At 38.8% G+C, this 27,620-nt stretch overlaps 1 protein-coding gene and 1 long non-coding RNA gene across 24 annotated transcripts in view; one reads left to right on the top strand and one right to left on the bottom strand.

The window, feature by feature from the left end:
• LOC132156692 (NACHT, LRR and PYD domains-containing protein 12-like) overlaps window positions 1-27,620 on the top strand; it is a 108,099-nt gene that overhangs the window by 38,836 nt on the left and 41,643 nt on the right. For 5 of the 23 annotated variants that reach the window (XM_059565659.1, XM_059565655.1, XM_059565654.1 and 2 more), the window contains exon 1: window positions 12,341-12,640. The exons of 15 other annotated variants lie outside the window; for them this stretch is intronic. In XM_059565659.1, the coding sequence (XP_059421642.1) occupies window positions 12,591-12,640 (50 nt within the window). In that variant the 5' untranslated portion in view covers window positions 12,341-12,590. 3 more of the 23 variants (XM_059565651.1, XM_059565650.1, XM_059565646.1) reach the window with 3 other exon arrangements.
• Window positions 5,234-6,627, bottom strand: LOC132156458 (uncharacterized). Its single transcript, XR_009437425.1, has 2 exons — window positions 6,468-6,627; window positions 5,234-5,824 (listed from the first exon to the last, which is right to left on the bottom strand). It is a non-coding gene; the product is annotated as an uncharacterized LOC132156458 (long non-coding RNA).

Here is a 27,620-nt window from a genome sequence, read left to right as displayed (position 1 = left end):
AAATGTATTCTGTCTTCTTTATTACTCAGATTAGCGCCATATGTTTAATTGCTGTATTATATCGGTCATCCGCGGCTGTCTTTGAGTTTCATTGCGTTTAAATAAATGAACACAGCTGCTAATTAGTGTGATTAAACTCTATCTGTCACGTGACGTGCCATAGACCTTCAATCCGTTTTATATTAATTTCAGGTTCAATGATGTAAGTTGTATTTGTAGTAAAATCATGGTAATCACGACACTTACAATAGTAATAAATGAAATGTGAAGTTAAAACACAGTAAACGGGACATTTACCATGTTTTTACCACAGTAACTGTAGTTTTACTATGGTATATTAGTAATCAATACAACAATAAAATAATCACCAAACCAGCTATGTTTGTATCACTGTAATGTTAGTGCTTTTATGTGCTTTTATATGACAGATATCACGGTAATCATATGTTCTGTACCATGCTTTTAATACCTTTTAATGTAAATCCAAAAAAAACAAATAAAAACAAATAAATAAATAAGTATTTTTTCATCCTGCAGTTCATTCATATCAGTTTATATCTAAATATTTTGCTCACAGATCATTATTAACATTCTGTATATAATTCAATTTTATTTTCTCTCCCCTTTTTTATTATTTTTATTTTTAGCTGAAAAGACGTAAAGGAAGCAGTCAGCCCAGTGGTGTTTCTGGAGAGGTATTCCTTCAGAAGTGGAGAAAACAGAAAGCTGCAGAGGCAGGTTGGTCTGTGATAGTTTGTCTCTTTTATCAAACATTCCTGCTGTTATCATTTGTACAGCATTTGTTGTTTCTTAAACTGTTGCACTGTCCAAATACCCACACTTGCCATCTTTGCACTTGACCACTTGAGTGAGCATGATGACCACAAGTGTGTGTTGAACTTTTCATGACCTGATGACTGTGTTTCCCAATCCTGATCCTGGAGAACCACAGCACTGCACGGTTTTGGTGTCTCTCTTATCTGACAAACACACTTTTGAGGTCTTCTCTGATGAGCTGATGAGTTGAATCAGGTGTGTTTGAACAGGGAGACATCTCAAATGTGCAGTGTTGGGGTTCTCCAGGACCACTGCCTTATGGGACACTTATGTGTTTACAGAGATTTTTAATATCTAATTATCAATATTTCACATACTGTACATTGGACAGCTTTCCGTGACCTCTTGTGAGATCTCGGCAAAAAGTCTGACGATTTATACCAAAACATGATGCATGATGGGATACACTAAGCGTTGTATAGTGCTCCGGAGCAGTATTGGAGAGTTTTAGTGTGTGTTAAGGATGCTGTGCTTTGACATTATTAAGACCGGGGACAGTCTTGTGCACACACTGTGACATACACACACTCTCAAGTGGCCAAGACTGCAAGTGTGGGTATCTGGACTTGGTCAAAGTCTTAAAAATGAACCCTAAACACAGTCACACTTCCCAGTCTTAATAATCCAGTTTAACACTTGTATGATATTGTCTCATCTGACACTATCAAAAGAATTCATATGACTATAGCTTGCTATTAATTACTTGCTTTTAATAATGGATGCATTTAACATTTAATTATACAGCATCTTTACAGAGGCTGCTTTTATGGTCTAAACAAAACCCAGTGTAATGTATAAGTTGCACATAATTAATATTTCTTTCCTTTCTGTCTTACAGGATTGTTTGCAGATAATGCTGTTCTTCTTTTTCAGAAGTTTTTGGGGAGCCAACCCTCACAAACCTTCCGAAAAACTAAAAGAGCTATAACTGTGTCTCAGCAAATCTTGCCATGATCAGCTCTTCCCAGGTACATTTGGTTAAAATATTTTTGAATCAACATTTACTCATCAAATGCTCTGGTTTGAATCTTACTTTAAATTAACTTAATTATATGTTTAATGAGCAATATTAATTGCACACAGAGTAAGTAGAGATTATCTTGTTTTTCAGAAGATAAGGAAGACCAAGGAAATGATTTGCTCAGGGTGAGGAATGAAGACGGCCATCTTGTGCTCAAACAAACAGAAGTCCTCTGGTATGTGTTGAAGCAATGCTGTGTTATGTGTTACAGCACTTTATGATGATCTCTCACAGGACTGGTCATGTCAGCCTTAATTTTGTTTTTTTATACTATTACAATTACAGCATGTTAGCAAAGTGTGACTGGACATTTTTAATCTTATGTTTTTAAAAACACACCACCTGTTTAAAAGCAGACAAGTGTCATGAAATTGGTTTAGTTGATATAAACACCAATTGACATTATTTCATTGTTTTGTAAATGTTATGTTATAAATTGTGGATAGTTGATTGGTTACAAGCAAGAACTTACACTGCACAGACTAAAACACATTTGTGAGAGAAGTCAGGAACTTTGGAGAAAGATTCTAGAGGAAAAAGACACATTTACTGCAACAATAGATGAATTATAGAGTCTCTGAGAACTACACATGCTAATGGAATCTCATGAGCAAGTCCTTTGCCTCTGTAACATTTTCTTAATTCTTGCAGAATTAAATATTTATTGCAGTATTTTTATTTGTACAGATGGTCTCATCAGCCAAATGAGGGGTTTTGACCAAATGATGCCCTTGAAAGGAGTGAAAGAAGAGGATGTGGTAAATTGTCTTCAAAGAAAAAGCTTCTCTAAAGGTCTTAAAGCAGCTTGAAGAATGGTAAGTGTACAATACTACAAGGGTCATAGTTTCTCACCCTGCTACAATCACACAGAACATAAGCTGAGCTCTCTGTCCATTAAACAACTTCATCTGGATTGTTTGTATTGTTTGTTTTACTTTGACCAGGTCTGGGAACTGTCTGAAAATGGGATGTTAGGACTGAGAGATCCTCTGGCTGAGAACAAGCTATACCACATCAGTGCTGGATATCAACCACAAACTGTTTCCAGACACGAGAGAAGAAGATCACGATGGGCAGATGAAACCAGTTTAGATGTGATAAGGAATCATTATTTTCTGAAACAGTATCACATGTCTTATATGTATCACATGATCTGTATCACAGTTGACTGGATGGGACTGTGTGACTTTTAAGGACATTTCATCACTCATCTGTGTGAACTGATTAATATATGAGGTTAATGTATTTTTGTTGATAATTATTTTCCTTGAATCTTATTTGTCTTGATGCTACTTTATCAACTTTATAGTGTATGCTTCAATAAAATGAAAATGGTGAATATTGTGTTCTGAAGATTCTTGGTAAACACATCATTTTACTAGGTAGGCTCATATGTGTTTATTTTAGACTTGGAAAAACTACATATTAATTATTAGGATTATTTTTTACTTCAGTCATAAACATTTTTGATCGGATTAATAACATCTGGGACATCAGTACACCAGAAAGTTATTTTTTTATATTTTACTAACAAATATGCAATTATTTTGTGAAATAAAGGGAGTTATGAGATTAATTATTTTGCATTACAAGATGGTGCCATGGGCTTTATTGTTACAAACATTTGAGGGATAACTGAGAATGTAGCAGGAATGATCAACGTGGATCTTGTACTGTATTCAAACCAAGAGCATGCACATTACTGATGTCCAGCATCTGAGGAGGAAGATACGGGGGTGAGGAGGACATTTTTACACTGATTTTTGCTAATTAGTTTATATATATATATATATATATATATATATATATTCTTAGCACTGCATGGATTTTTCCTTGTGTAATAGTGAAGTATCACAATGTGTATACATTGTCCTTGATTACTGTTTTACAGTGAGGAATAGATAAAGGCAAGTTGTTGCAGGTTCATCCATTATATTTATTGCCATTTACTTCAAAAATCAAATAAATAATATATTATTTTCATTATTAAATAATTTCTTTATAATTTTTCCATGTTTCATCAGATGGCCTCACAATGTCCTGTCAAAAGCTGTCCTAGTCATGATGTAAGAATAGAAAACAGAGGACTGTGAAAACTGTCAGATATAAATGTGACTCAGCTCAGTTTGTTATCCATAATGAGGAGAATACATATATGTAGGTTTTACTGCCCTTCTACCCCCAGGGGCCCAGTAGCACCCCCCGGAAGAGCCCAAAACTGTACATTTCAATGAGTCCAATTAACATATCAAAGAGAAAATGGGCAGGATTATTACTTATGCTATGCTGATAAAATAATGTTGAACTCAGTTTTCAGAAATAAATGGAAAGCTGGCATAAAGGCATTTTAAATATTGCTCACTGTAAAATACCACATTTCACCCTGCCTCTCAAATATATCATAGAGGTTTCCACAATGATCATATTTAGATATCCAGTTTTCCTTAAAACAAATAATTTATTTCGTTTCGTTAATAAAAAGTTTTAAACTACATTACCCACAAGCCTCCGTCGTTCTATCTATGGAAAGGCAAAACTAGGTGCTGTTTTTTGTAGTTCATTGAAGTTATGCTTAGGGTTAGGAATAGGATCTCGCTAAAGATGTAATTTTTCTCAAGATAGCAACACTTCATTGTTGACTTAATATATTACAAATGTGATGATAGCAGCAAAACATACTTTTTAACATGATGCGCTGTTTAATATGGGTTAAAAGATAGTCCAACCACAGACTGTCCTGAAAATTCACAGCCAATGACATCAAAGCTGAGCAGCGGCGTCACACTTTCTTTAACAATAGATTAAGCTTGCTACCTATTAGATTCGGTTTTATTAACGTCTTCACCTTCCTCCGTTGTTCAGCTTGACAAAAATTGGGCAATATTGATGTGCACATCCCCAGCAGTCGCAGTTGTATCCAACAGATAAGATTCCTCTCATTAAATATGACACTAAAAATGAATTTTTAAGATTTTTATTTTTTTTTGACCAAAGACAAATATATTTACTAATCAAATGATGTGCTTCTAAAATTTACATTGTATATTACATTGTGTTTTAAAGTTAAAATTGTTCACATTTGGGTTTCTGCGATTTACCATTCTCTACCATTTGAACTCTAGGAATAAAAACAGAAATTATAAATGAATGAATGAACAAATAAATACATAAAGCATAATGAACATGCATAGTTTTGTAAGGATCTTACATTTTTATTGATATGTCAAACTCATTTAAAGACGTACCCAAATTACTCTGTCACCAAGCTCGTTTTTGCCACCATAAAGAATAAAAAGGCAGTTATGTTGTAAACGTTAACTATTTTCAGTATGAAAATGCTTGTATTAAAAAACAAAACAGGAAATACAGTATGTCTTTCAGAGAACACTGGAAAAAGATACATTTTCTTAAAAATTAAATTGACCAAAATGTTATACAACACAATGTAAATGTTTCAAACTCACAAAATAACACCATGAAGACATGCATGTCAAGTGTGCAATATCATCTATCAAACTCTATCAGCACAGCATCAAATAAACAGTGATTGTCCAAACAATGGCAGACAGAGAAAGTGTTCAGGAAAACCAACACCTGCTACCTTTGACAATAACATCATGAATTCACTTCATGACTGGAACTAGGGGATGACTGTGTATGAATATCTCCTTTACTAAAACTCTTAATTAAAGTCTAAAAAGTTTACTGTATGAAGCTTGAAAAAGAGAACACAATGCTTTATCAATACGAAAAATACTATTTTTAACTATTGTTTTCATCACTGGTTCTGTAATGTATTCATTTTGAGCTTATAATTAAATCAAAGTTACATCTTCTGCAAAAATCAAACCGCTGCAAAGTCTAAACACTGATCCAGGGACCATTTCTGTGTGTGTGGGGGATAAAGAGTTAATGAGGTGAGTCCTTGTGCATGATAGAGAACTACAGTGTTATCTGCAAACAATCCTGTAAAACAGAAAGGAAGGAAATATTACATTACATTCAACTTATACATTACACTGGGTTTGTTTAGACCATAAAAGCAGCCTCTGTAAAGATGCTGTATAATTAAATGTTAAATGCATCCATTATTAAAAGCAAGTAATTAATAGCAAGCTATAGTCATATGAATTCTTTTGATAGTGTCAGATGAGACAATATCATACAAGTGTTAAACTGGATTATTAAGACTGGGAAGTGTGACTGTGTTTAGGGTTCATTTTTAAGACTTTGACCAAGTCCAGATACCCACACTTGCAGTCTTGGCCACTTGAGAGTGTGTGTATGTCACAGTGTGTGCACAAGACTGTCCCCGGTCTTAATAATGTCAAAGCACAGCATCCTTAACACACACTAAAACTCTCCAATACTGCTCCGGAGCACTATACAACGCTTAGTGTATCCCATCATGCATCATGTTTTGGTATAAATCGTCAGACTTTTTGCCGAGATCTCACAAGAGGTCACGGAAAGCTGTCCAATGTACAGTATGTGAAATATTGATAATTAGATATTAAAAATCTCTGTAAACACATAAGTGTCCCATAAGGCAGTGGTCCTGGAGAACCCCAACACTGCACATTTGAGATGTCTCCCTGTTCAAACACACCTGATTCAACTCATCAGCTCATCAGAGAAGACCTCAAAAGTGTGTTTGTCAGATAAGAGAGACACCAAAACCGTGCAGTGCTGTGGTTCTCCAGGATCAGGATTGGGAAACACAGTCATCAGGTCATGAAAAGTTCAACACACACTTGTGGTCATCATGCTCACTCAAGTGGTCAAGTGCAAAGATGGCAAGTGTGGGTATTTGGACAGTGCAACAGTTTAAGAAACAACAAATGCTGTACAAATGATAACAGCAGGAATGTTTGATAAAAGAGACAAACTATCACAGACCAACCTGCCTCTGCAGCTTTCTGTTTTCTCCACTTCTGAAGGAATACCTCTCCAGAAACACCACTGGGCTGACTGCTTCCTTTACGTCTTTTCAGCTAAAAATAAAAATAATAAAAAAGGGGAGAGAAAATAAAATTGAATTATATACAGAATGTTAATAATGATCTGTGAGCAAAATATTTAGATATAAACTGATATGAATGAACTGCAGGATGAAAAAATACTTATTTATTTATTTGTTTTTATTTGTTTTTTTTGGATTTACATTAAAAGGTATTAAAAGCATGGTACAGAACATATGATTACTGTGATATCTGTCATATAAAAGCACATAAAAGCACTAACATTACAGTGATACAAACATAGCTGGTTTGGTGATTATTTTATTGTTGTATTGATTACTAATATACCATAGTAAAACTACAGTTACTGTGGTAAAAACATGGTAAATGTCCCGTTTACTGTGTTTTAACTTCACATTTCATTTATTACTATTGTAAGTGTCGTGATTACCATGATTTTACTACAAATACAACTTACATCATTGAACCTGAAATTAATATAAAACGGATTGAAGGACTATGGCACGTCACGTGACCAATAGAGTTTAATCACACTAATTAGCAGCTGTGTTCATTTATTTAAACGCAATGAAACTCAAAGACAGCCGCGGATGACCGATATAATACAGCGATTAAACATATGGCGCTAATCTGAGTAATAAAGAAGACAGAATACATTTTATAAAAGGCATTAAAAGAGCGTATATACGACTACTCACCCAAACAGTGGAACTGACAGCAAGTATCGCGATGTGTGCTGAATGAGACTTCTTGAACGTGATTTCATAGCGATAAACATCTCATGTCCTCGCGTCGAAATTCTGATGGCAAAAGTTTCCCACTGAAAGCAATGAAGGTCGTAGTGCGTCGATATTCGACGCCGAGAGGCACATTTGGCGTCATAAAAGTGACGCTAGGGGCGCTTGACCATGCTTCGGTTTTTGACGCCTTTGGAGTGAGAATGGGTTGCAAGTGATGACGTAAGAAGCGCTGTTTCCGGGTCCAAGCCTCAACTCGCTTCACTTGACAATATGACCTCAGCAGCCGTTCATGAGCACTGTTTATTCATATTGATAATTTAAGCTAAACGCTTTCAAACTTACGGTATACACTACAGTCTCCGTGCTCACAGCGTCCCAAACACAAATAATTTGTATATATATTTTTTATATTTATATTTTCATTGTCTGGCTATCTAGGACTTCGGTATGGAGTTAAAGGTTAAGATTATAACTTTTTCACTAGTATTCTATCACATTGTGAGTTTATATTAGCACCTTTTGTTGTTTTCACGTGGTAACCGATAGAGCGTTTGGACACGGAAGCGCTGCTACGCGACGTCAGACTTAACAAGCGAATTGCTACAAATATACTCCAGAGACTTAAAACTGCTTTCAAGAGACACATATTATCTCACTTATACTCAGTGCACTGTTATGATTAGTCTTTAGTTTTTGGATCTTAGAGGTAAAGTAAATCAACACCAGATTTTGTTGTATGAAAAACTTTTGTCTAACATGTAATTTTTTTGTTTCACATAGGAAAGAGACTAATAAAGGCTGTGAAGAAACATGAGGCCAAGTAAATGATGACAGATCTTTCATTTTTCCTTTAATAAACCTCCATTAATTTATGAACAGTGACTCAGCAGAAGAGCATTGACTCATGCTCTGGAGAGCTGCTGACCATCCCATAATGCCCTGCTGTTTATCAGCGAGAGACGCTCACCATCCATTTGCTTTTGATCCCCTTCAGTGCGTTCATCTCCTCCACAAGCTGTAGAGTGGCTCTATACAAACACACACATGCCATTATGTACATCAGAAACACCCCTAAGACTGCTGTGAAATCAACATTACAGTCCTGAGGTGCTATTAAATGTTTTCATGCATCTGCAAAAAACTATAACTTAATGGCTATATATTAAGTTAACTATGCCTTCATTAAATTATTTTAATATTAAAAGCATATAGATGCATTTTTGCCATCTACAATTTAAAATGCCTGGAATATTTTGTTTTAATAGACTAAATCAATGTGCATGAACTCAATGTGTGATTTGGCCCACTTAATAACGATTGCACATCATTACAACAACACTTACCATATTATTGCAGACGATGCTGTATTGTACACCCCTGACTCGATTTGAGTGGGAAATTAAATAATCCGCGGTTGTACACGGCGTGCACTTGTTTGCACGTGAGCAAATGTGTTTTTATGAGTCTGATCTTGCAAACGCCAGACCACTGATCCGTCAAACCTGCTTTCCTGTAGTCTGTGTTCTTCTGGCTATTTTGTAGTATGTATCAGATATGCTTAGGGGAAATATATCAGAGTATACATTTTATTTACGAAATGTAGTGGAGTAAAAGTAAAAGTTGGCTGAAATGTATAAACTCAAGTAAAGTACCGATACTCCCAAAAAATACCTAAGTACGCTAACAAAGTATTTTTACTTTGTTACATTACACCACTGTTTATTTCAGTTAAAATAATTAATTTTAAGTAACAATTTTTACGGTTTCAGTTAATTATGATAACCCTGGCCTTTCACTGTATGTGGATGTCAATGTTAAAACTGATTATTTTTTAAATTAAGGTTTTTATTTGTCAAGTTTTTACAATAGGGATGTACAATACATTCATTATACAAGTACAAATAATTGAAAAAAGTTATCAGATTCTGGAAAATTTTACTTCCGTAGATTATCTGCAATTCTCAATCCAATCGAACAAGCTGACATTTTGCAAATATGATGCAATTAAGTTAGTCTAGTTTTGCTGTTTATCTTAAGAATGTTTGTTGTGCTTTTGTGGATGTCTGTGGATCCAGCTTGTCTTGCACTGGTCAGAAGTGTTGTTCAGTCAAACATAACCTGCTTTTATTCAGGTCAGAAGAAGCTGTGAGGAAGCAGCAGATTATTGAAGTCAGTCCTCAGACGGCTGTAAGAGGGTGTCAGGTCAGTGGCCGGTCATGTATGAAAATATATACAGTACAGACCAAAAGTTTGGACACACCTTCTCATTCAAAGAGTTTTCTTTATTTTCATGACTATGAACATTGTAGAGTCACACTGAAGGCATCAAGGGCTATTTGACCAAGAAGGAGAGTGATGGGGTGCTGTGCCAGATGACCTGGCCTCCACAGTCACCGGACCTGAACCCAATCCAGATGGTTTAGGGGTGAGCTGGACCGCAGACAGAAGGCAAAAGGGCCAACAAGTGCTAAGCATCTCTCGGGGAACTCCTTCAAGACTGTTGAAGACCATTTCAGGTGACTACCTCTTGAAGCTCATCAAGAGAATGCCAAGAGCGTGCAAAGCAGTAATCAAAGCAAAAGGTGGCTACTCTGAAGAACCTACAATATGACATATTTTCAGTTGTTTCACACTTTTTTGTTATGTATATAATTCCATATATAATTCGACATGTGTTAATTCATAGTTTTGATGCCTTCAGTGTGAATCTACAATTTTCATAGTCATGAAAATAAAGAAAACTCTTTGAATGAGAAGGTGTGTCCAAACGTTTGGTCTGTACTGTATATATACATATATATATATATATATATATATATATATATATATATATATATATATATATATAATACATGCATAAATACATATAATATGCTTGAACTGCCCAAGAACAACTGGCACAAACTGCCTTTCTTTTAAGCTCAATACTGTGGTAATAGTATATTAATCACATTGTGACAACTTGATTATTGAGCTTGTCTCTTGATTCTTCAATATCCTGTGATTTCAGAGCAGTAATGAGTTTGCCGATGATGGAGTGAAGCTTTACTGAGACACACTTTGGCAAGAATCACTATGAGTATGCTGTTCAGTTTGTTCTGATGATTATGAGCACTCTATGACTGATTATTCAGAAACACAGCTACCTGTGTAAATGGCAAATGTACTCAATATTGGTGAGCCTAGTATTTAATATAAACATGCACACTTATTAGCATCACTAAAACAGTTTTTTGACTAACCTCCGCCCACATGAATACACAAAAATGGGGGTGTGGTCTTGTTGCGCTCCGACGGAGAAGAGGAAGAGCTGCGTTTGTGTTTGTCGCCATGTCGTCGAAACGCTGTTATTTTCATCTCGGAGTCCAATCACCTTTGTTTGGGCTTCCCAGGGACGCTGTACTTAGAGATCAATGGTTACAATTTTTGTTTAACTCGGTTCCTGAAAATTATAATCCACATGTAAAACTATGTGCAGCACATTTTGCTGAGGACAGCTTCAGTTTAATGCCGGATTCGCACAAAGATTATTCTTGAAAGATGGAGCAGTTCCCTCTTTGTCTCTCCCTCTTTTGTTTATGGATCACAACAGGTAAGTGTAATTTATTATTTAAGTTGGTGCGTTTAACAGTTTCTGTAACTTATTACGCAAAGCGCAACGCAGTTTAGCTTTGTTAACTAGATGTTAGTGCTGTGCAAAAAAATCGAATGCGATTTATATGCACATCTCGTCAGTAAAAACGCTCCTGTGATTATAAGTACATCCCAGCATGTGTGTTCTTTTACTGTCTATGGTTCAGATCAGGATTCAAAACAAATCCTGCCCACTTGCTTCTCAAAACTAGCCCAATCGTGTTTCCAGGAGGGCAGCGTGCGCTCAGCTGCTGTCGAATCACAACACAGGAACCGCTGGCCCAATCAGAACTCGTTACGTCTTTCTTAAGGAGGGACTTTATAGAACAAGGAAGTCATCAGCCCGTTTTTATGACAGTGAAAACAGCGGTATACAGATAGGTGAATTGTGTGAAAATACTGTTTTTTTACACGTGAAACATGAACACATGTTATGTTGCACACTGTAAACACAATCAAAGCTTAAAAAAACACGAAAAACGGGACCAAATTCAACCATTTGAATTTGAAATTCAAACCAAAAATGAGCACATTCAGCATACCAATTCAAAAACTACATACCTTTATAGTTCAAGAAATAAACATATCCTTAATAAAAAAGGGCTACAGTGGCCACCATATGCATTGTGTAATAAACACCTTAAAGGGACAGTTCACCCAAAAAATATAATTCTGTCATTAATTACTCACCGTCATGTCATTCCAAACCCGTAAGATTCATCTTTAGAACACAAATTAAGATATTTTTAATGCAGTGCGACAGCTCTCTGACCCTCCCATAGACAAAAAGGGTCCTTACATGATCAACGTCCAGAAACTTAGCAAGGAGATCGGTAAAATAATCCATGTGAATTTGTTCTCTAGTGAACCGCAAGTCCCGCCCACTTTCATTTCATCTCCATCTCAATCATTTTGACACTGACAAGTGTTGTTAGAGGCAGAGCAGCCTAAAAATTTAACTTTTACCTAAATCTTGTTTTCCTAACAACAAGCAGGGGTTAATGGGGTACAGAAAAACAGTGCAGAAAATTACAATACTGAGATCCAGGGTCAGTGTCGCGCACAGTGGAGAATGCGTGTGACGTCACTGACGCGCAGGTGACTCGACGCTGCAGGTAACTTCTGCTTTCATTTCCTCCTGGAGGACGTGTGTTCTCTGATATTTGTTTGATGTCTTTATTTTTAAGCGAATGAAGTGGTTTGGTTGCTGTTTCGTGTTGTCTGTGGTTGATTTTAACATTTGTGTTCAGATAAGACTAAGATTGTGTGTTTGAGTGAGCGCTGTTTCTGGACTCGCAGGATCCGTTCAGCTGAATGATTAGTTTGTCATTTCCACACACAGTGACAGAGTAAGTGCTGGAGATCTCACTCTTCATCATGAATCACACACAAACACCCCGAGATCAGGATTTCTCTCCAGGATGCAGGTACTTTCAATACATATTAACAATAAAAACTGCCAGACCTTAAATAAATTATGTATTAAAAGACACGAAGACATCCGAAAATTCACTATTTTTTCTTTTTTTTTAGAACACAAATGATAAAAAAAAATCGTGATATTTGTATTAATTTATATTTAAAAAAGACTTAATGTTTGTAACCCATGTAGTCCCTTTGCAGGTATAAACTGATTGAAAACAGAAAGCTTGTTTGGCAATGTGTTAAAACATTTTAGCTACGTTTTTGAAACATTTGTTGTAAAATTGTGTGGAACAATAATGTCTGTTTATGGATATGTTAGCTTACTGTATCATATATTTGATACAGAAGTTTCTAGAGCCTATAAAGTATTAGCATGATCAGAACTTTGCTGATAAACCTGTTCAAGAACATGTACTGTGTAGTGGACTGAACCAGCTTGAGCTTTCTTCATTATATATTTATCATTTTTCATGAATTTTTTTTATGTTCAATTAAAAATATATATATATGTTGAACATGACAAAACAGGCTTTTGAGGAAGGTTTATTTTGTCTATCTCTCAGTAATCCCAGAATTGCAATGAATGGCATATTTTAGCAATAAAATCCTCATGCATGAAATATGCTAAACAAAAACACATGCAAACTATATATTTTATACAAATAGCAAAACACCATGGATTACCTGCAAAAACCAGTCTCTTGCTCAAAATCCTTCGTTCATCTCCCAAAAATAAATAACTGTGTCAATGAACATATCATTGCCATCAGAATGGCAAGTCCTTGTGTCATAGTTTATGGATGAGACAGTCAGATTGCTTAGTCATGTTGTCAATATAACAGTGTACTCTGGATGGATGTTCTTATGCAAACTATGGCAAAATTTTGGATGACAGTTACTGTATTGAACAGTATGCCATATGCTTATGTATGCCATATATCCATTTCAAAAGAACACATTCACACATTACTGTGTGTGTGAGATTGATTGAAAGAGACCGGATAGAATTCCCAGTTAAATTTCTACTAGCAGTCTGAAAAAAAGAATTACCCTTTACAATGTCATTGTGATATAGAAAAAGAAATATGGGCACAAAGATCAAAATAAGTCAAGTTTCAGAATGTGTAACTCTTGTGTTGTCCTCTGTATGTACATTACTGTAAGAGTTTGAAGTATTGAACTGATTTTCTGAAATCAGCTACAAAGTCTAAAGCAGGGTGTCAAACTCAGTTCCTGGAGCACCACACCGCTGCAGAGTTCAGCTCTAACTGTAATTAAGCACACCTGATCCAGCTAAACAGGCTCTTCAGGCTTATCTGAGAACTAGATGGTGTGTGTGTGTGTTGTGTTCAAGTCCTCCGGGGACATTCATACTTACGAGTTGAGAAGTCATAATTATGATGTCAGGTGCGTTCAAGTCACTTCGGACTTGATCGGAACAACTTTTATACATTAAAAAAAAAGACACTGTATATCTATAGTCTTTTGCTGTGTCCATTGCATCCGACATGTTTTCTTACTGACATGTCCTCAACTCAGAAACTGGGGCTTAAAGAAAATAGAGTTTCTCACTTGTAATAATGACTTTGTGGTGAAGTTCATGTGCGTTCAACTCTTAAATACAATCTATCTGACATGACTTGAACGCAACATTAGAGCAGGGTTAAGACTAAACACCACAGGGCTGTGGTCCTCCAGAAACTGAGTTTGACAGACCAGGGGCCCGTTCTTCGTACGTCGCTAACTCAGTTAGCTGGATTTGAATGTTGACGATTTGGCGTGATCTTGGATCATTTGGTTCTTCGAAGCTCATCCCGGAGCTGCTGTCATAGCAACAGGTCCTTAAGCTTAAACCTGCTCGGGAGCAGCTTATTTCATGTAAACAGGATTAGATCGCTTCTTTTCAACCAGAACTGATACTCAAAATATGTCTGCTACCACCGCTACTTTATTACAAGAGTATCGTAATGATCCAGGGACAATAATTTAAAATTATAATCATTTTAAAAATTATTTAAAAAATAATATAAAAATACTGTGTAGTCCATAACAGCCTACTATAGACACAGCCAGTTTTACTCACTGAAATATTTATTTGTCATAAAACTATTACTTCATAATTGTATTAGAGTCTTACACACATGCTATACAGATAATAGAGTCGTGCATTATTTTGAGTGATGACTGCTATTATAAGAGTGGCTTGATGGAGCGCAGGAGATGCAGATAACATGATATTGACCCTTAAGAAACTTTCATTAATGCTGTCACGTAACAAATCTGTCCAAATATAAAATGAAATGAATAGATAATTTCTACACTGAAATAAAAATGTAAAGACTGTACAACTATTATAAATTGCGAATATAAATAATTGGGAATCATGAAAAAAATTCGAATAAAATAAAAACATGCATCTATTATCTGTTTCATGCAGAGATGGGACCAAGTCACACATGTGCAAGTCTCAAGTAAGTCTCAAGTCTTAACCTTCAAGTCTCAAGTAAGTCCCAAGTATTTTTTTCTTGGGCAAGTCAAGTCAAGTCACAAGTTATGTCAAGTCAAGTCAAGTCCTGTAGTAAGTCAAGTCAAGTCCAAGTCAAGTCACCTTATTATTGTAATTTTACCTGCAGAATCTGATCTTAACAAAGTTAAAAGACAAGATATAAGTAACAGTAAATTAAAATAATTTGGATTTGCATTGTAAATACTCATGTTCAGTAAAATACATCATGGAATCAAACAAAATTGTAACTTCATAAAATTATTTATTTTTCACTTCTGCCAACAGAAATGTTTTACATTTTCAACATTGAGTCCATAAAACAAATAACAGCTAAACATCCAACAGACTCCTCTCTGAACACCCCCCCCCCTCTCTCTCTCTCTCTCTCTCTCTCTCTCTCACACACAAAGGACGTGACGTGACATGACATTCAGCCAAGTATGGTGACCCATACTCAGAATTTGTGCTCTGCATTTAACCCATCCGAAGTGCACACACACAGAGCAGTGAACACACACACACACTGTGAGCACACACCCGGAGCAGTGGGCAGCCATTTATGCTGCGGCGCCCGGGGAGCAGTTGGGGGTTCGATGCCTTGCTCAAGGGCACCTAAGTCGTGGTATTGAAGGTGGAGAGAGAACTGTACATGCACTCCCCCCACCCACAATTCCTGCCGGCCCGAGACTCGAACTCACAACCCTTCGATTGGGAGTCCAACTCTCTAACCATTAGGCCACGACTTCCCCTCAAACACAGTTTACATACAACATTAAACTTTCTTATATTTCTCCTCTCTCTCTCTCTCTCTCTCTCTCTCTCTCAAGTTCAAGTTCAAGTTGCTTTATTGGCATGACATTTGAGTTACAGTATTGCCAAATTTAGCATTTAGAGACAGAATAAAATATGATTACAATAAAATACAATAAAAATAGCAGCAGCAGATAATATTTCTAATATTAATAATAGTAATTATATAGAATTAAGAATATAAAATAAAACAGTTGAATATAATAAATTATCCCTTTCGTATGGTGTGTATGGTGTATAAATATTTAGCAGCTATTGTGACTGCCGTCTCATTCTCTCCAAGTATATAGACTAGTTTCTCTGAGTCATTTAGAGACAAGAATGAACGATTCAAAGCTTCAAACTGTGAGAAGAATGTTTCTCTTGTAGTGCTGTATTTGGGACAGACAAGAAGGAAGTGTTTCTCATCCTCTGTTTGATTCAGCTCACAGTGTTTGCACAGTCTCTCTTCTCTCGGTAGCCAGGATCTTTTATGTCTACCAATCTCTATTTCCAAATCATGATCACTGAGTCCATATTTTGAAAGGATTTCTTTTAATTGCTTGAGTGATAAGTAATTTGCCAGTTTTGTGGTTCTGTTTAGGGCCGAATAACACTGGAGTTTGGTTTGGAGCTCAAATTCATTTTTTAAATTTTTCATCATAATTATACTTCAGATTTTTGTCAATTAGTTTCTGAATGTTGGGGTTGTGATTGGAGTCAGACTCAGTTTGGGTTTCCTTCATCAGGTGAAGCACGAGTGTGTTTCTCTCTCACTCACTCTCTCTCTCTCTCTCTCTCTCTCTCTCTCACACACACACACACACACACAATCTCTCTCTCTCAGAGTCATTAAAGTCATTACCTCTATTACAAGGTATTGCACTTGCAAAATATAAGATTCGAGAGTCTTGTCTGCAAGCCGAGCACGATGTGGCCTATCCCACCATGTATGCGCCACCAGTATGCGCGCTCATAATGGAAGCAACGCGGTGCGACACGCTCGACGCCTCAGGGGCGCAACTGCCCGAGCGCTTTGGAAACAATGAGAAAGCGGCGCGACTAGCGATTTCCACGCGTTTTTAGGCGCGAATTATTGACGACAAAAGCGATGACCCTCAGTACCCCTCAAGCTGAGATGTTGATGTGATATCTGATCTAAGTGGGCGTGGTCTGCGTAAGGTAGAGAGGGCATGACTGATGATAGTGTCCTGATCCAGTCATGACAACGCGATTCTCAGCCTGCGCTCCAGCTGAGTAATCAAATTTATTTTTAAAAATAATTTATATATTTTATATTCAAACTGAAAACATGATGTGATTAACACTCAAGTCATTCAAGTCATCCTGTCTCAAGTCAAGTCAAGTCCCGAGTCTTTAACTTCCAAGTCCAAGTCAAGTCTCAAGTATTTTATTTTTTGTCAAGTCAAGTCACAAGTCATAAAAATAGCGACTCGAGTCGACTCGAGTCCAAGTCACCAAGTCACAAGTCCCCATGTCTGGTTTCATGTATCTATTATAACATTTATGTAGTTTTGTTTGCTTGGCTGTTTCCTTATAAAAGTCCAGAAATTTGTCAAGTTTTTCGTCAGGTGTCATTTTAAATTATATGAGGTCATTACATTGCCATCTTGCCACTAGCCAATCGCTGCACTGCTGATCATGGTTTCGAGTATCGATACATATCCCCTTTTAAGCCAACACATGAACGTGCAATTATCTCAGATAACTCAGTCCAGCGATACTAATCATACACAACAGGTGTGTTCGAAGAACCCAATTAGCCGGATCATGATTAGCACGATGATATCATCTTGGATGTGTCATTTGATCTCGGATGTAATAAGCGATGTACGAAGAACGGGCCCCTGGTCTAAAGTCTGTGGACAACAGAGTCTGTATGTAAAAAATATCTTGATTTATATCCCTAAAAGGGTGACGAATCCCCTGAGATACAAACATTTACTAACAGATTATGACATACGTGAGAATTAAATTCATAATAAAATAAACATAATACGCTAACACTTAACAACAACTTTTTAAACATGAAAGTCTCCTGCAAATATGTGAGAATACATCAACTTTTAGTATTTTCCCACAACAGACGGTGTTAAGTGACCATGGTAATAAACCAAATTGGTACAACATAACATACAAAAACCATAAACGCAGTGACATTGCAATAACAATTTAATTTAATGAAATAATGATTTTTACATAAACAGAGCGTGGTGGTAAAAATAACAAAACAAACAGAAAGAAAATCCTGATCTCACATAACTACAAAAAAAGATAAAACTTACCCACCTCCCGACCAAAAACAAAATACAAAGTTTACCGTGAGTCTTCCGGGTCCTCTAACTGCTTCACTAACTAACCTAAACTAAACCTAAACTCGCCGTGCGAGCCCAGTGAGACACCACGGAGCTGCGCTCCATCTGCCAGCGGTAACAGATGAGAATGAAAAGAGAGCCCGCCTCCCTGGACGTCAAACAAGGTGTCTTTAAAGTTGGTGCCCGACCCACAAACAGCAGACACCTGGACATCACATGACCTAGAAAAAAAAAAAATAACAGGAGCATAACCGCAACTAAGCAGCACAAACTGTTCAAATCGCGCTTAATAGCGTAAGACCCCCACCCTTAAGAAAATAAATTGGGGTTGAAGTCAACAATATAATTAATAAATACTTACAAATAAATATTTGCAAACCCATTAGCGTTCAGCAATGAAACCAAAATCCTGCTAAACGGAAAAAACAAAAAATTTACGTGCAATTTATTTATTTCAGCACCTCCCACGTAGACCTCAAAGTGCTGAAAGGCAAGCACAAGAGCAAGGGCTTCCTTCTCTATGGTCGAATAAGCACGCTGACGACAATTAAATTTTCGCGGAAAAAAAACAGACCGGATGTTCAAGACCATCCCTGTCTTGTTGTAAAAGAACAGTTCCTGCTCCTAAGTCACTCGCATAAACAGCGATAGAAAAAGGCAGAGAAAAATCAGGAGCGGCTTACACCGGCGCAGTAGTCAGCAGTGCTTTGACAGACTCGAAAGAAGCCTGACTCCGTGGAGTCCAGTTGTAGGTCACTTTCAGACTGAGCAAATCAGTGAGGGGCGAGGCAAAAGAAGAGAAATTTTTGCAAAATGACCGGTATTAACCTACCATGCCAAGGAAGTGACTGAGTTCGCGACGAGTGGTTGGAGGAGGATAATTCAAAAATCGCCTCAACTTTAGACTGGACAGGACGCACCTTCCCACGACCAACCACTTTACCCAGATATACCACAGTAGCCTGGCCAAACTCACATTTAGCTAGGTTAATGGTTAAATTAGCTTCTGATAACCTACGAAACACAGTTGAAAGATGGGCCATATGAGAAGGCCAGGTGGCACTATAGACCACCAAATCATCCAAATAGGCCTCGCAGTTAGGCACACCATCAAGCACGCCATTGATGAGCCTTTGAAAAGTGGCGGGAGCATTTTTCTGGCATTAGCAAAAATTATCTGGCATTACAAAGGCTGAAATCTCTTTAGCACGAAAGGTCAACGGAACTTGCCAGTAACCCTTCAACAGGTCAATTTTACTGACAAATACAGCTGAACCCAGGCGATCAACACAATCGTCGATACGCGGTAATGGGTAGCTGTCAGGTTTTGTGACTGCATTCACCCTTCTAAAATCTGTGCAAAAACGCATGGAACCATCACTTTTTGGAATAAGTAAACAGGGAGAACTCCATGGACTATTACTAGATTCTACTATGCCATTTTCCAACATAAACTTTACCTCACTCTGAAGCAACAACTTTTTGTGTGGGTTTGTATGATAAGAATGCTGTTTAATTGGAAATGAGGCCCCCACATCAATGTCATGTTCAATTGCCGTTGTTCGACTTGGCACATCAGGAAATAAATTCTCATGTTGTTTAATCAAGGAGATTAAGTCATTACGTTCTAATGTCGACGTTCAACACAATAAGGCCCGCTGTAACGAGCCTGTAAAAAGCAGAACCCATCACAGGAATCAACACGAGAACTTTATCCCCAGGACTGAAACTTCGAAAAACAGCCTTCTGGTCAAACCTCTGCTTCATTCGTTTTTTACAGCGACCTAAATTATCTTTAGCCAACTGGCATGCACGTCTGAGCCTATTACGCATGTTGGACACGTAATCACACAAACTGACAGACTCTTTAGGCTCAACAAGCCACGACTCTTTCAACAGCTTCAAAGGCCCACGAACCATGTGCCCCAAAACAAGTTCCGACGGGCTAAAACCCAAACTCTCTTGTACTACCTCACGCACAGCAAAAAGAGCAAACGGTACACCTTCATCCCAATCACGTTAAAACTCGTGGCAAAAACACTTGAGCATACTTTTCAAAGTCTGATGGAACCTCTCAAGTGCACCTTGAGTTTGCGGATGATACGGGCTGGACATAACATGGTGGACTGTGAGCTGGCGCATAGCTTGAGCAAATACACGGGACATAAAATTAGTACCGCGGTCTGTCTGAATGGTTTTCGGAAGGCCAAAAAGAGAGAAGAAACCCATCAGGGCCTTAATGATGACAGGAGCTGTGATTTTACGGAGCGGAATAGCTTCTGGAAAATGAGTCACGCTACACATTATGGTGAGTAACCATTGATTGCCAGACTTTGTCCGGGGCAATGGGCCAACACAGTCTAATATTACGTTTTCAAAAGGCTCAGACGTAACTGGAATCGGCTGTTAAGGCGCAGGTGGAATCACCTGGTTAGGTTTTCCAATGACATGGCATAAATGACATGTTCTGCAATATCTCACGACATCTGACATTTAATACCCGCCCAAAAAAAATGGCGTAGAATTCTGTCAGTGGTCTTATTTACACCAAGATGACCCGCAAAGTGATGGTCATGAGCTAAGCCCAAGACTTTATCACGAAAGGAGACTGGGACAACAATTTGCAAGAAAACTCTCCACTCATCTTGCGCTGAGGCCATAAGAGGTCTCCACTTGCGCATTAAGACACCATCTCGTAAAAAATAGCCATGCGGTGAATGCTCAATGTCTTCTTCATACATAGCTTCTGAAAAAAAAAGACAGAGACGGGTCAATTTTCTGTTCCTTAATAAGCTGCTCTCGACTCATAGAAAATTTAGGAACATCAGAAGGAAACGATACTGAAGCAGAATTCAAAGGTAAATCACTATCGTTAAAGAGTGGAGGTTGAGCAATAAAAGTGTCACTAAGTTTAAGTTGATCCTCAATTTCATCCTTTTTTTCATTTCTCACCATAGCACGAGTAACAACGCTAGAAGAAAAAACCTCGGGGAAGTTAATTGACAGGTCATCAGTACATGTTTTTGGAGCTGCATGAGACACTATGGGACAAGGCAAGACCTTTCCACCACACAAATCGTTACCAAGTAGCACAGCTACGTTTTCAATAGGCAAGGAGGGGCGTACACCCAAGGTAAAATTGCCAGTAACCGAAAAAGACATAAGAGAAATCTCATGCAGAGGGACACTAACATAACCCATTTTAAATCCACGTACAAGAATACTATCACCAGTAAAAGTCTTATCACTGAAAGACAACACATCTTGCAAAATAAAGCTCTGTGAAGCACCAGTGTCACGCAAAATTTTTACGGGAATTTTTAAGTGCTCACTGGGCAAAGAAACAAACCCATCCATTATAAAAGGCGCAAAACTGTGATTGTTAGTATGGGTGTCATCCCTACTCACAGGCAAGTCCGAAAAACACAAACCCACCTCTGATCTATAAGAAGCGGGTTGACTCGCTGCCTTATTTTTACGATGTAGTGAATAACACTCAGACAAAACATGACCACGTTTCTTACAATAGGCACAGGTCGGAACTGTAACGTTAGGTACCGGCAGACGCTGATCTAGAGTGCGAGCAGAAACAGGCACAGTTTCTCTAGACATCTTGGACACATTTGGATGACTTGAAGCGTTTTGTGCGAATTTAGAATTAGAAGGAACACGCTTATGTGTGAGTACATACTCATTGGCAAGCACAGCTGCACGAGCAGGAGTTAAATTCTTATGCTCACTAACATGAGTAGCGATTGTTTGAGGAAATCTTTAAGAATAATCAAATCACGAAGAGATTGAAAAGTTGTTACTTCTTGAGAGCTAAGCCATCGATAGAATTTCTTTTTCTCTAACATTCTCGACAAATGTGAGAGCGTCAGGTTTCTGATAACTGTGAAACTTTTGTCGATAAGCCTCTGGCACAAGAGCATAAATGCGTGTTTAACAATTGACACAATTGACCACAACATTCTTTTGCATAGACTTGAACACTTTGTTGGCATCAGTGGAAGTGCATTAGCATGGTTTAAATCGTACTTATATGACCGCCATCAGTTCGTAGCAGTGAATGAAGATGCATCCTATCGATCACAAGTGCAGTATGGAGTACCTCAAGGCTCAGTACTAGGGCCGCTACTCTTCACGCTTTATATGTTACCCTTGGGAGATATCATCAGGAAACATGGTGTTAGCTTTCACTGTTATGCTGATAATACTCAGCTCTATATTTCTTCGCAGCACGGTGAAACACACCAATTTGAAAAACTAATGGATTGCATAGTCGATATAAAAAACTGGATGACGAGTAATTTCTTACTGCTAAAATCTGAAAAAACAGAGGTGTTAATTATAGGACCTAAAAACTCTGCTTGTAATAACCTAGAACACTGTCTAAGACTTGATGGTTGCTCTGTCAATTCTTTGTCATCAGTTAGGAACCTAGGTGTGCTATTTGATCGCAATCTTTCCTTAGAAAGCCACGTTTCTAGCATTTGTAAAACTGCATTTTTCCATCTCAAAAATATATCTAAATTACGGCCTATGCTCTCAATGTCAAATGCAGAAATGTTAATCCATAAATTTATGACCTCAAGGTTAGATTATTGTAATGCTTTATTGGGTGGTTGTTCTACACGCTTAGTAAACAAACTACAGCTAGTCCAAAATGCAGCAGCAAGAGTTCTTACTAAAACCAGGAAGTATGACCAAATTAGCCCGGTCCTGTCAACACTGTACTGGCTCCCTTTCAAGCATCGCATAGATTTTAAAATATTGCTTATTACTTATAAAGCCCTGAATGGTTTAGCACCTCAGTATTTGAATGAGCTCCTTTTACATTATAATCCTCTACGTCCGCTACGTTCTCAAAACTCAGGCAATTTGATAATACCTAGAATATCAAAATCAACTGCGGGCGGCAGATCCTTTACCTATTTGGCACCCAAACTCTGGAATAAACTCTTTGGCAATCCAAGATGGCGCCGCACATGGCTGCTTCAGTGCTTGGCTCTCCAGTGTTTGTACTGTTTTTGTTCGTTTTTCCTGTTTTTTGTTTAACAAACACGATCAGTTTCACCAGGGATGAACTGCTGAACATTCGGCAGAACACACCACATGATATTTTTCCGGATTTCTATTATACAGACGTTTTACTGAACATTGTTATCGGAGGAGCAGCGGCGCTGATCAAGCGTTTCAGAACGCGCAGACGGGGAAAGCGAGCGGGAGCGCTCGTCAGACTCAGGAAGCGCGGATTTCGAACGCCGTTGCCTAGCATCCATCTCGCAAATCTCCACTCTCTACCCAACAAAACGGACAAACTCCTTCTGCTCTCTTGGACAAATAAGGATTTCTCTCACTCTGCTGCTCTGTGTTTCACGGAAACCTGGCTGAATGACGCCATACCGGACAGCGCACTCCATCTGCCGGGCTTTCAGCTTTTCAGAGCGGACCGCGAAGCAGAATCAACGGGGAAATCGCGCGGCGGCGGGACATGCTTTTACATCAATGAACGGTGGTGTACAGATGTAACTGTGTTAAAGAAGATGTGCTGTCCTGATCTAGAAACGCAGTTTATCAACTGCAAGCCATTCTATTCGCCGCGGGAGTTTCACTCGTTCATTCTGGTTAGTGTTTACATTCCACCTCAAGTGCATGTGAGCTCAGCTTTACAGAAACTCGCTGATCAGATCACAGACACAGAACAACAACACCCGGACTCTGTTTTAATCATTCTTGGGGACTTTAATAAAGCCAATCTCTCCCGTGAACTGCCAAAATACAGACAGCATGTTACCTGTCCCACCAGAGACAGTAATATACTGGATCACTGTTACACCACAATAGAGGATGCATATCACTCTGTTCCACGAGCAGCTTTGGGACGTTCTGATCATTGTCTGGTTCATCTTATACCGACCTACAAGCAGAAATTTAAATCTGCTAAACCTGTAGTAAAGACTGTGAAGAGATGGACCAGTGAAACAGAGCAGGATTTACAATCTTGTTTTGACATCACAGACTGGAGCGTTTTTGAAGCTGCTACCACCGATCTGGACGAACTCACAGAGACTGTAACATCCTATATTAGTTTCTGTGAGGATATATGCATTCCTACCAGGACTTATTTAACATTCAACAATGATAAGCCATGGTTTACAGTAAAACTCAGACACCTTCGTCAGGCCAAAGAGGATGCCTACAGAAATGGGGACAGGGTCTTGTACAATCAGGCCAGGAACACACTGAACAAAGAGATTAGAGCGGCTAAAAAGACCTACGCTAAAAAGTTGGAAGACCAGTTTACTTCCAACGACTCTACTTCAGTTTGGAGAGGACTGAGAGCCATCACAAACTACAAGACACCATCCCCTTGCACTGAGGCTAATCAACGACCTGCTAACGACCTGAATGAGTTTTATTGTAGATTTGAAACCCCCAACACCCACTCTGACCATCTCCCTACACAACCATTTACACCTCCTGCAATCCCCCTCTCCATACCTCCTGCTCTTCAAATCTGTGAAGATGATGTGCGCCAGGTCTTCAAGAAAAACAAAAGAAGAAAAGCACCAGGCCCAGATGGCGTTACACCAGCCTGTCTGAAAATCTGTGCTGACCAGCTGGCCCCCATCTTTTCACAGATCTTCAACAGATCTCTGGAGTTGTGTGAAGTGCCTTCCTGCTTCAAACGCTCCACCATAATCCCCATTCCAAAGAAACCCAAGATAACAGGACTTAACGACTACAGACCTGTGGCTCTAACGTCTGTCGTCATGAAGTCGTTTGAAAAACTGGTTCTGGCTTATCTGAAGGACAGCACTGGACCCTTACTGGACCCCCTGCAGTTTGCGTACTGAGCAAACAGGTCCGTGGATGATGCAATCAACATGGCATTGCACTTCATCCTGCAACATCTGGACAAAACAGGGACTTATGTGAGGATCCTGTTTGTGGACTTTAGTTCGGCTTTCAACACCATCATCCCAACAACCCTCCAGACCAAACTGACCCAGCTCTCTGTTCCTAGCTCTATCTGTCAGTGGATCACCAGCTTTCTGACAGATAGGCAACAGTTAGTGAGACTGGGGAAATTCATGTCAAACAGCTGCTCCACCAAGACTGGTGCCCCTCAGGGATGTGTTCTCTCCCCTCTGCTCTTCTCCCTGTACACCAACGACTGCACCTCTAAAGACCCCTCTGTCAAGCTCCTGAAGTTTGCAGACGACACTACAGTCATCGGCCTCATCCAGGACGGTGACGAGTCTGCTTACAGACAGGAGGTTGAGCAGCTGGCTGTCTGGTGCAGTCTTAACAACCTGGAGCTGAACATGGTCAAAACAGCGGAGATGACTGTGGACTTTAGGAGAAACCCCCCTGCACTTTCCCCACTCACCATCATGAACAGCACTGTGGCTGCAGTGGAGTCATTCAGATTCCTGGGAACCACCATCTCTCAGGACCTGAAGTGGGACAATCACATTGGCTCCATTGTGAAAAAAGCCCAACAAAGGTTGTACTTCCTTCGCCAGCTGAGGAAGTTTAACCTGCCACAGGAGCTGCTGAAACAGTTCTACTCAGCCGTCATTGAGTCAGTCCTGTGTACTTCAATTACTGTCTGGTTTGGTTCAGCTACAAAATCAGATATCAGAAGACTACAGAGAACTGTTCGGACTGCTGAAAGGATTATTGGTGCTCCCCTGCCCACCCTCCAAGAACTGTACACATCCAGAGTGAGGAAAAGGACTCAGAAAATCACTCTGGATCCCTCACATCCAAGTCACCCCATCTTTGAACTTTTGCCATCTGGCCGGCGCCTCAGAGCCGCAAATACAAGAAGAGCAAGGCACAAGAATAGTTTCTTCCCCCAGGCAATCTACCTCATGAACAGTTAAATGTTTCCCACTTAAACTTATGCTTATGCAAAAATGTGCAATATCCTTATATTTATTTGTTACCCCTCCATCCTAGAACATTCCTGCATCTCACTCAATCCTATTCCATTATCATTTATAGCACAATTGTTTATACACTTATTTATTTGCCAATTTGTAATTCTCCTGTAATTTTTTTTTTTTTTTGTCTGTGTGTTGTTGTCTCTGTTTACTGGAAGCTTATGTCACTAAAACAAATTCCTTGTATGCGCAAGCATACTTGGCAATAAAGCTCTTTCTGATTCTGATTTCTGATTCTGATAACCTACCTAACATTGTTCGGGAGGCAGACACACTCTTGCAGTTTAAATCTAGATTAAAGACCCATCTCTTTAACCTGGCATACACATAACATACTAATATGCTTTTATTATCCAAATCCGTTAAAGGATTTTTAGGCTGCATTAATTAGGTAAACCGGAACCGGAAACACTTCCCATAACACCCTATGTACTTGCTACATCATTAGAAGAATGGCATCTACGCTAATATTTGTCTGTTTCTCTCTTGTTCCGAGGTCACGGTGGCCACCAGATCCAGTCTGTGTCCAGATCAGAGGGTCACTGCAGTCACCCGGATCCAGTACGTATCCAGACCAGATGCTGGATCAGCACCTAGAAAGGACCTCTACATCCCTGAAAGACAGTGGAGACCAGGACAACTAGAGCCCCAGATACAGATCCCCTGTAAAGACCTTGTCTCAGAGGAGCACCAGGACAAGACCACAGGAAACAGATGATTCTTCTGCACAATCTGACTTTGCTGCAGCCTGGAATTGAACTACTGGTTTCGTCTGGTCAGAGGAGAATTGGCCCCCCAACTTAGCCTGGTTTCTCCCAAGGTTTTTTTTCTCCATTTTGTCACCGATGGAGTTTCGGTTCCTTGCCGCTGTCGCCTCTGGCTTGCTTAGTTGGGGACACTTCATCTACAGCGATATCGTTGACTTGATTGCAAATAAATGCACAGACACTATTTAACTGAACAGAGATGACATAACTGAATCCAATGATGAACTGCCTTTAACTATCATTTTTGCATTATTGACACTGTTTTCCTAATGAATGTTGTTCAGTTGCTTTGACGCAATGTATTTTGTTTAAAGCGCTATATAAATAAAGGTGACTTTGACTTTGACTATAATGTGAGTATAGGTGAGCATAAGTCTAAGTGGATGTCCATGACATGCGGCGTCCCACAAGGGTCAATTCTTGCACCGCTCTTGTTTAGCCTGTATATGCTCCCACTAAGTCAAATAATGAGAAAGAACCAAATTGCCTATCACAGCTATGCTGATGATACCCAGATTTACGTAGCCTTATCTCCAAATGACTACAGCCCAATTGACTCTGGAGCTGCGCTCCGTCTGCCAGCGGGAACAGATGAGAATGAAAAGAGAGCTGGCCTCCCTATAAGTCAA

The sequence above is a fragment of the Carassius carassius genome, chromosome 14 (genome assembly GCF_963082965.1).
Source record: "Carassius carassius chromosome 14, fCarCar2.1, whole genome shotgun sequence".
NCBI lineage: Eukaryota > Metazoa > Chordata > Actinopteri > Cypriniformes > Cyprinidae > Carassius > Carassius carassius.
The sequence above is the reverse complement of the archived record's forward strand: the minus strand, read 5'-3'. Positions and strand labels throughout refer to the sequence as shown.